The following is a 10503-nucleotide window of genomic DNA, read 5'->3' as shown; positions in this document are numbered from 1 at the left end:
CAAAGGGGTACCTCTATGTCACCTGTAAAAAGGTCCAAGGTGATAGATCGCATTTGATTTCTCGATTTTGATAGATCTCAACTTGAGGACATCCATACCGGGACAACATAGAAAACAGATAATGGACTCCTCTTTAATGCTTAAGCATTCAACAACAGATAATATTCTCATAAGAGATTGAGGATTAATGTCCAAGCTGAAACTTCCACCATGATACATGGCTTTGGTTGGCGGCCCAATGTTCTTCTCTAACAATATGCATACTCAAACCATTTAATCATGACAAACCACCCTTACTTCAGACAAGACGAACATGCATAGCAACTCACATGATATTCAACAAAGGTGTAACAGCTTGATGGCGTCCCAGATAACATGGTTACCGCTCAACAAGCAACTTATAAGAAATAAGATACATAAGCGACATATTCATTACCACAATAGTTTTTTAGGCTACTTTCCCATGATCTATGTACTGCAAAGACAAGGAATAAATTTTTTAAAGGTAGCACGCAAGCAATTTACTTGGAATGCCAGAAAAATACCACATGATAGGTAGTTATGGTGGACACAAATGGCATAAGTTTTGGCTCAAGGTTTTGGATGCACGAGAAGCATTCCCTCTCAGTACAAGGCTTTGGCTAGCAAGGTTGTTTGAAGCAAACACAAGTATCAACCGGTACAGATAAACTTACATAAGAACATATTGCAAGCATTATAAGACTCTACACTGTCTTCCTTGTTGTTCAAACACTTTTACCAGAAAATATCTAGACTTTAGAGAGACCAATCATGCAAACCAAATTTCAACATGCTCTACAGTAGTTCTCCACTAATAGGTTTAAACTACATGATGCAAGAGCTTAAACATGATCTACTTGAGAGCTCAAAACAATTGCCAAGTATCAAATTATTCAAGACAATATACCATTTACCACATGAAGCATTTTATGTTTCCAACCAAATAGCAATAAATACAGCAGCTTTTAACTTTTGCCATGAACATTAAAAGTAAAACGAAGAACACAAGTGTTCATATGAAAGCGGAGCGTGTCTCTCTCCCACACAAGGATTGCTAGGATCCGTATTTATTCAGAGAATGAAAATAACAAAACGAAAATAAAAGCACACAGACGTTCCAAGTAAAGCACATAAGATGTGACGGAATAAAAATATAGTTTCACTAGAGGTGACCTGATAAGTTGTTGATGAAGAAGGGGATGCCTTGGGCATCCCCAAGCTTAGATGCTTGAGTCTTCTTGAAATATGCAGGGATGAACCACGGGGCATCCCCAAGCTTAGACTTTTCACTCTTCTTGATCACATTTTATCATCCTCCTCTCTTGATCCTTGAAAACTTCCTCCACACCAAACTCAAAACAATCTCATTAGAGGGTTAGTGCATAATCAAAAATTCACATGTTCAGTGAGGACACAATCGTTTCCAACACTTCTGGACATTACCTAAGGTTACTGAAAGTTAATGGAGCAAAGAAATCCACTCAACACAGTAAAAGAGGCAATGCAAAATAAAAGGAAGAATCTGTCAAAACAGAACAGTCCGTAAAGACGAATTTTTTCGAGGCACTTAACTTGCTCAGATGAAGAAGCTCAAATTTAATGAAAGTTGCGTACATATCTGAGGATTACTCATGAATTTTTGCAGATTTTTTAGAGTCTCCTACAGAGAGATCTACTGAAATTCGTGACAGCTAAAAATCTGTTTCTGCGCAGAAATCCAAATCTAGTATCAACTCTCTATCAAAGACTTTACTTGGCACAACAATGCAATAATATAAAGATAAGGAGAGGTTTCTACAGTAGTAACAACTTCCAAGACACAACAAAACTGTAGCAAAATAAAAATATGGGTTATCTCCCAAGAAGTGCTTTCTTTATAGCCATTAAGATGGGCTTAGTAATTTTAATGATGCTCTCGCAAGAAATAAGAGTTGAAGAAAAAGCGAGCATCAAAAGCAAATAAGAAACACTTTTAAGTCTAACCCACTTCCTATGAAAAGGAATCTTGTAAATAAACAAGTCATGTAAGCACAAAGCAACAAACATAGAAAGGCAACACAAGCGCAACTTCAAGATTCTCAACATAAAGAGGGGAAACTTAATATTATTAAGATGCATATAACCATGTTTCCCTCTCTCATAATAACTTTCAGTAGCATCATGAACAAACTCAACAATATAACTATCACATAAAGCATTCTTATTCACATGCATAAAAGTATCATTACTCTCCACATAAGCATAAACAATTTTATTAGTAATAGTGGGAGTAAAACTATCACAACCATCATTGTAATCATCATAAATTGCAGACATGTTATAATCATAATAAACTTTATCCTCCATAGTAGGTGGCACTAAAATACCACTATCATTATAATCATCATAAATGGGAGGCAAAGTATCATCAAAGAAAATTTTCTCCTCAAAACTTGGGGGATTAAAAATGTCACAACCAGCTTCCCCAAGCTTAAATTATTCCATAGCATTAGCGATAATAGTGTTCAAAGAGTTCATGCTAATAACATTGCTACAACTATTTTGCAAACAAAGTTTCATGGGTTTTTAATTCTCTCTTCAAACACATCATGTCCTAATTCAATATAAAGTTCATAAAGATCTCTAATTTTTTTGTTGTTTTCCATTAAGCCTAACTAGTGGAAATAAAAACAAGAAACAAAAAGATATAATTGCAGGATCTAAAGGAAATAGCTTCGAGCACTCACACACCGGCAACAGTGCTAGGAAATAGCTTAGTAGTCGGAGGGTGTGAATACCTTTTACCTTACCTCCCCGGCAACGGCGCCAGAAAATAGCTTGATGTCTACGCACACTTATATTCCTGTAGATAGTGTTGGACCTCCAAGAGCAGAGGTTTGTAGAACAGCAGCAAGTTTCCCTTAAGTGAATCACCCAAGATTTATCGAACTCAGGGAAGTAGAGGTCAAAGATATCCCTCTCAAGCAACCCTACAATTAAGATACAAGAAGTCTCTTGTGTCCCCAACACACCTAATACACTTGTCGGATGTATAGGTGCACTAGTTCGGCGTAGAGATAGTGGAATACAAGTAATATGGATGATTGTAAGTAGTAATTGCAATCTGAAATAAAAATGACAACAAGCAAACATGTAGCAGAACTTGTTGGAAACGGTGTTTCAATGCTTAGAAACAAGGCCTAGGGATCATACTTTCACTAGTGGACACTCTCAACAATGATCACATAAATAAATAAATAACTTCTCTTCACTTGTGCTACTTTCAAACACTCTCTTGTTGGATAACAAACACCATTCATTGTGTAGGGCTATAAAAGCACACCTCAAGCCGGAGTAAACAAGCTCCACAACGTCCGGAGTTCATATTAAAGTAACCTCTAGAGTGCATAATAGACCGTTGCAATTTAGACCGAGTACTAACATAGCATACACACTGTCAACAATAGCTATGAAAGGGGGAATAGATCACTTCAGTACTATCATAGTAATAGTTAACTTCGTAATCTACAAGAGATTACCATCATAGCCTACGCCAAGTACTACATGATGTACACACTGTCAACTTTACATCATGGAGGAGGAATAGACTACTTTAATAACATCACTAGAGTAACACATAGATTAATAGTGATACAAAGTTCATGATCACATAAAGATCACACCATGGGAGAGAGAGATGAACCACATAGCTACCGGTAGAGCCCTCAGCCTCGGGGGAGAACTACTCCCTCCTCATCATGGGAGACAGCAACAGCGATGAAGATGGCGGTGGTGTTGATGGAGATGACTCCGGGGGCAATTCCCCGTCCTGGCGGCGTGCCGGAACAGAGACTTCTGTCCCCCAAAACGTGTCTTCGCGATGGCGGCGGCTACGGAACTCTTCGTGGAATATCGTCGATTGTTTTAGGGTTTTCACTTCTGGGAGAATATCTAGGCGAAGGGGCGATGTCGGTGGAGTCCCAAGGGGCCCACCCCATAGGGCGGCGCGGCCAGGGGTGGGGCCGCGCCCCCCTAGGGTGTGGATGCCTCGTGGCTCCTCTTCGTCTCCTCTTCGGTGTTATGGAAGCCTCCGTGGAAAATAAGACCGTGGGCTTTTGTTTCGTCCAATTCCGAGAATATTTCCTGTGTAGGATTTCTGAAACCAAAAACAGCATAAAACAGGAACTGACACTGTGGCATCTTGTTAATAGGTTAGTATCGAAAAATGCATCAAAATGATATAAAGTATGAATAAAACATGTAGGTATTGTCATAAAACTAGCATGGAACATAAGAAATTATAGATATGTTGGAGACGTATCACACACCTTCCTCTTGGGGTTCCCAACGGACGTGTGCTTCACGCGTCATCAAGCAGCTACATGGGGCGTATTTTAGTATTACGCGAGACCTCTGCATATTGGTAGGACACCGCCTCCGCACCACATATCAAATGACATATGTGCGCGCTAGCTATCTATGAATCCCTGCGGCTTCCTGCGGTGTCCCGCTGAATCCGCTGGAAACTGACCGGATTTTTACTAGGGGTACACTTTCCATCACTAAATAAATTCCGCAAAAAATGTTTTTAGGTCTATAGCACATCACTTTATGTGCTAATTTTTTTTCCCGTTTAGCGTGTTGGCGAACGGTGCACCAGCGCCCGATACGGCCATTTCGCATCTCCCGAGGGGGGCCGTTTTGGCCAGATGGAAAACTGGATGTCATATTTGGATTCCTCTAATTTTTAGGTTCAAATTATGATATGGATGTTATATTTAGATTCCTCTCATTTTTCTGATCGATTTAGACATTTTATTTGTGGAATTTTGATTTTCGATTTAAAGATATTAATTATTCCATATTAAATAGATAAAAACCAAAAAATAAAATCATTTTATTGATATTTGAATTGAATATTATTATTTATTGTTACTTATATATTCATTATTGTTTACTTACGTAATTGTTTGGAATTCAAAAATAAAGAGTTGTGACATCACGGTCCAATGGTTAATAGGGTTGATAGGCTATTATTATCAGCAAGGTGTCAATTCTTTAAGGGAAGCTCATCCGAATGGAACCAGGAAGTTAAGAGTGCTAAGGTTGGAGTAGTGTGAGGATGGCTGACCGACTGAGAAATTTAACCATGATTGTAATTTGACCTAAGATTAAGTGTACTTAGAGTTAAAAGTGTATGGGTGAAAGATAAACAAGTAAAAAAAGAAAAAAATGGTGTAAAAAAATTAAAATTTGAAATTTTTTAAAACTCTATGCCGTCGGCATATCAAGAAAAGTATTTTTTTTCGAATTTTTTTTAATTTTTTTTGGAAAAAGGAAGTTCGAATTTTTAAAATTTGCATGCCGACGGTTTTGCCATCGGCGTAGCGTGCTACGCCGAGGGCCGGGCTATGCCGACGGCAATATTGTCTATGCCGAGGGAGGTAGACGCCGACGCCATACGCCGAGGGCTGCCGTTGGCGTAGCCTACGCCGAGGGCAGCCGGCCGTCGGCGTATGCGTCCATTCCTGTAGTGTATACGTTTTTTTTTCGATAAAGGGAATATATTAATATCAAGAAGATACCAATTACACCCAGCCTCTGCAACAACGCACCGCCCTAATGGCACTACGGATGCACACAGCCAAAAACAAGAAAAGAAAACTAAAAAACAAAAGTCCCGCTACGAGTATCTCGGGCCTAACAACAGCAATACATCCACCGCCAAGACAACACCTGAATTACGGACTCTCCAAAAACGACGCCTCCAAGAAGGGAACAGTGCTCAAACACCGTCGTCGCCCGATCAAAGATCTTAGGTTTTCACCACTGAAGATAGTCCCCGCTCTCAAAACAATGCCTCCACCAAGGTCATTGCCGGGCACAACCAATTAAGGCCGGACCTTGGGTTTTCACCCTGAAAGGTAGGACTCTGCACTTCACCTGTGTTGTCGCCCCCACTTTCATACCGCTGCTGTGAAGCCCGGAACACCAAGCAAGTCCCTCAACAGCGCGGAGACTTGAACCTCCCTTAGCTAGTCCTCCCCTCCGGCCTTCATGAAATTCTCTTCTTCCGTCTTTCATCATGGATCCATAGTCACTTGATGTCAACACAGAAAAAAAGCTTCGCTCCGCTCCCTCCAGAACCAATCGGTCGGAATAAAAGCATGGGTGCGCGCGACCGAATACCTCCGATCCAGCAAACTCCAGGCAAAGCACTGTTACATTCGCTGGCAGAGCCTTCCGGAACTCAACCCTCCGGCCAGATCACGAGTCCAGGCCTCCGGTAGGTCCTCCTCTTCACGCAAGAGAGGCCCTAGGACCGCCGCCTTTATTCAGGTCGGACCCCCACGTCGGCGACCATCCCGGGCTGGCGGAACCAACCCTCCACCGGCGACACCATCGCCGGCTTCCATGCACCTCCATCTCGCCGCCGGATCGCGGTGATAGATCAAAAGATCCACCACCACCAACCGCAAGCCGACCCTCTCCGGCGAAGAAGAGGGCCACCTCCTCCATCGAACCCAAGGCTGCTGCCCCGGGCGCCCTCGTGTCGCGGAAGAAGCCCGAGATCGCCTCCTCGCACCGATGAGAGGCGGGGGGGAGGGCATGGCGCAGACCGAGGGCCTGGCCGCCGCCCACCACCAGCCCCTACCGGTGTGCTGCGGGTGGAAGCCTTCGGGAGGGGAGGGGGACCGCAGCGCAAGAGCCGCCGCCGCCCATCACCATCCGCGCCGGCCGCCGTACGCGTCGAGGAGGGGAGAGCCCGTCCACCGTCCCCCACGACGGCGAGGAAAGGCCCCCGCCGCCGCCACGACCCGAGGGTCTTTGCCCCGGCGGCGCTACCGGCGGCGGCGGTTAGGGTCGGGGAGGGGTCGGGAGGAGAAGGGGTTGGGGAGGGGTCGGGTGGTCTGTAGTGTAGTGTATACGTTATACCTAAAAAAATCGACAAAGAAAATATATTAACATCATGAAGATGCCAACTACACTCGGCCTCTGCAACAACGTATAGTGACCTTATGGCAATACGAATGCACACAATTAACCAAAAAAGATACTCCCTCTGATTCATATTAATTGACTCCAATATGGATGTATCTAGAACTAAAATGTGTCTAGATACATTCATATTAGAGTCAATTAATATGAACCGGAGGGAGTAGAAGAATTACAGAAAAGAAAAACCCTGCTACAGTAAACTGTTCCTTGTAGCAACGAAACAAAAACCACCAAAACAACACCAAAAATCCATCTTCTCCAAACGTGACGCCTCTAAGAAGGGAACAGTGCACAAGCAGCGTTATCGTTGTGATCATAGATCATAGGTTTCCACACCGGAGAAAGTTGGTGTATCTCAGCATCAAGTTGCAACGCCGAGGGCATCATTAATTTAATATCGGATGAAACGCTATTTTCTAAAAAGAAACTAAGGTCGGGTAGCGTTGCCACTATATTTGCTCTTACCACTCGTTGCAGGAGGTTAACAAACCACTCTTCTGAAAAAGAGGCCGGGCAACTTTCGTTGTACAAGTGTCCCTTTCACGCTGCCAATCCCACAGTGAACGCCACTTTGTCCTACCCAAAATACCTTTGCTTCTTTCTCCTACCCAACCCTAAATATCTGCTCTCTCTGTCTGGATTTAATCGACACGCGTGCCGGCCGGTGGCCGCAAGGAAATATCTTAGACTGAGTAACTTCACTAGTAACTAAAAGTCCAACTCAACAAATTTGCTTATGTGGCAGTGAGTTAATGAGAAGAGAGGAGGATGGAGTAACATAGCTAGTTACTGTAACATCACACTTCTCAAGATACAATGAGTCTATAAGCTAATTAATGAAGACATATATGATACTACTTTGATGTTAGTAACCACTATGAGAGCAATTCCAATAGTATAGCCAACTGTTGGCTATAACAAGATGTCATATCATTTCTGGTCATCATATAGCTAACATGTACAATAGTTAGCTATAAGAATGTAGTACTTTACTAATATATGACCCACCTTTCACTCTCACAAGGTGCCTAGGAGCACGTGCAAGAGCTGGCTACTTCTCTCTCCTTCAACTCATCTAAAATATATTATTTAATGTCTTATAGTCAGCTGACTGGACTCTATTGTACTTGCTCTGAAGGTAGTAACATAGAGTAGTAATATGTGCATGTTACTACTCTATGTTACTTCCCACTATGACTAGTCTTATGTACGTACGTAGCTGCGTCGATTAAACATGATCAGAGGTAGTATTCTGTAATATATTTCCTTAGACCTCAAACTATCTAGTCCCATACTCCCATTTTTGCATGTAAGGAGATTTCACACACAAGTTGGACAACCGTATTAATTACTCCCGCTGGCCGCAAGGAAATATCTTATGTACGTACGTAGCTGTGTACAGGTTTATAAATCTGAAAAACTAAGGAAAGATCGATGTACCACCCTCAATTGCGAGGACATAGACACCGGCCAGTCGCACCTCATCCCGGCAGAGCTCAACTTCCACCTCCTCTCATACGTCTCGCCGCAGCTCACCATGGAGTACTTCTTCGAGCAGCAGCCGCCGGTGCAGTTTGAGCAGCTGGCTTCCACCAGCCACCAGGCGATGAGCAAACTGCCTGACTACTATCCCGCCACCACCGAGATGTACCTCCACGGCGTTCCGAGGACCAGGTCCTTGTTCGGCGCCGCAGACGACGAGTTGACCTGCTTGGTCGAGAGCTCGCCGAAGCCACGGGCCAGGAAGCGGAGCCTCTGCGGCATCATCGGCGGCCATGGCAGTGGCGAGAAGAAGGAGAAGCAGCGCCGGATGCGGCTCAGTGACAAGTTCACCGCCCTCATGATCCTCATCCCCAACCGTACCAAGGTTTGTTTGGCACGTTCGTACCTCTTCCTAATTCGTCATCTAGCTAGCTACTTGGCGCAGTGGCCTACCTACGTCGTATGTACGGTCTATCTTTCATCGATCTCTCGTGTATACTCATCTTTTGTTTCGAAAATATTACCTGTGTGTTAAACTTCTAATATACGTTAATTTTCTCGTAGGAGGATCGGTCCACGATAGTCGGCGACGCGATTGAGTACATCCAAGAGCTGGGGAGGACGGTGGAGGAGCTGTCGTTGCTGGTGGAGAAGAAGAGGGAGCACCAGGAGGACGTGGTGGACGCCTCGGCGGGAGAATCGGAGAGCTCCGTGGGCGAGGCGGCAGTGGTACCGATCCGGAGCACGTTCATCCAGCGGAAGAGCATGGAGACGTCCGTGGACGTGCGGATCGTGGAGGACGAGGTGAACATCAGGCTCACCAACAGCCGGAGCGACGGGTGCCTCGCCGCTGCCTCCCTCGCGCTGGACCACCTCGGCCTCGACCTCGTCCACCTCTCTGGCGGCAAGATCGACGATTGTCACGTCTACATGTTCAACACTAAGGTAACTAACTAATTACAAAGTTTAAGACTTCTTAGCAGCGGCATTTTCGAGACGATAAAGCTATAGCTACCGCAGCCATTTAGGGTTTTCCCTAAAAACTAGAGAACTTTCCGAAAACTTAGTCATCATGTATCGATATCATCGAAATAATTTTGATATAAACTTGATGGTGCAATTATACAAATGTGTACTGAATACTCCATTAGTGGGAGTAACCATGATGTTTGTAGCAATAAAAGTAGCGCCTAAATGCATATCATAACTAGGTCTATCTAGCCTTGTTCAAATTCAAGTCTCAAAATTTTTGGATCTAGAGGGAGAAATAGCACTATTTTCCCCCAATTTAATGTTTTGGCCCGATTTAGCGAGTTATTAGCGGGAGTTTCTATTTAACATTAAAAGTGCATAGCGTTAGCGAGAGTCCTCTAAATCTGCTATAGCGACCCTATGCCGTCAAGATAGCGTGCTATTTAACACTTTGATTAATTTAGGTCACAACCAATCTCACTGGCCTTTACCTTGTCGTTTCAACACTTTAAGATGATAATCTTCGTTGTTTCCTTGTTTATCTATCTGGATGCAGATTCACCAAGGATCTCCGGTATTTGCAAGCGCAGTGGCCAGCAAGTTGATAGAACTCGTGGATGACTACCACCTATCTTCTTAGGTCTTAGTCTACCAATGCAAGTCACTCTGCATTGCTTTCTGCTAGCCTGGGTTCTTGCCTTCTTCGACATCTGCATGATCAGTTCTTTGGTCCGTTTTGATGATTTATATGTATGCATTGATGTTTTGATATGTCAGGGTGGAACATCTAATTCTCTGAATTATACGTGAGACGAGAACATAAGGTTGCACTTGCAGCATCATGTTGTGTATCTTTCAGCTGTAACTTTCCTTCCGACATTTGTATTTTTGTGTGTCTCCACACGAACATAATTACTGTTCATTCTACTAGTATCTACTGTCCTAAGACTACGTCCTTAAATATAAGTTTTCATCTTGTAACTTAATCAGTTTTACAAAATCAATTTAGATGCAGTAGCCCAAGTTTCGATCTAAATCTTGAAACTATTT

The 10503-nt window shown here is 43.4% G+C and overlaps 1 protein-coding gene across 1 annotated transcript; it reads left to right on the top strand.

Moving 5' to 3' along the window:
* The first annotated feature begins 8377 nt into the window (after window positions 1-8377).
* Window positions 8378-10295, top strand: LOC124672017 (transcription factor TIP2-like). Its single transcript, XM_047208319.1, has 3 exons — window positions 8378-8866; window positions 9046-9426; window positions 10010-10295. The coding sequence occupies exons 1-3, from the start codon at window positions 8378-8380 to the stop codon at window positions 10091-10093; spliced, it is 954 nt and encodes a 317-aa protein (XP_047064275.1). The 3' UTR covers window positions 10094-10295.
* Window positions 10296-10503: the final 208 nt, after the last annotated feature.

This window comes from Lolium rigidum, chromosome 7 (genome assembly GCF_022539505.1).
Source record: "Lolium rigidum isolate FL_2022 chromosome 7, APGP_CSIRO_Lrig_0.1, whole genome shotgun sequence".
NCBI classification, from domain to species: Eukaryota; Viridiplantae; Streptophyta; class Magnoliopsida; order Poales; family Poaceae; genus Lolium; species Lolium rigidum.
The sequence above is the reverse complement of the archived record's forward strand: the minus strand, read 5'-3'. Positions and strand labels throughout refer to the sequence as shown.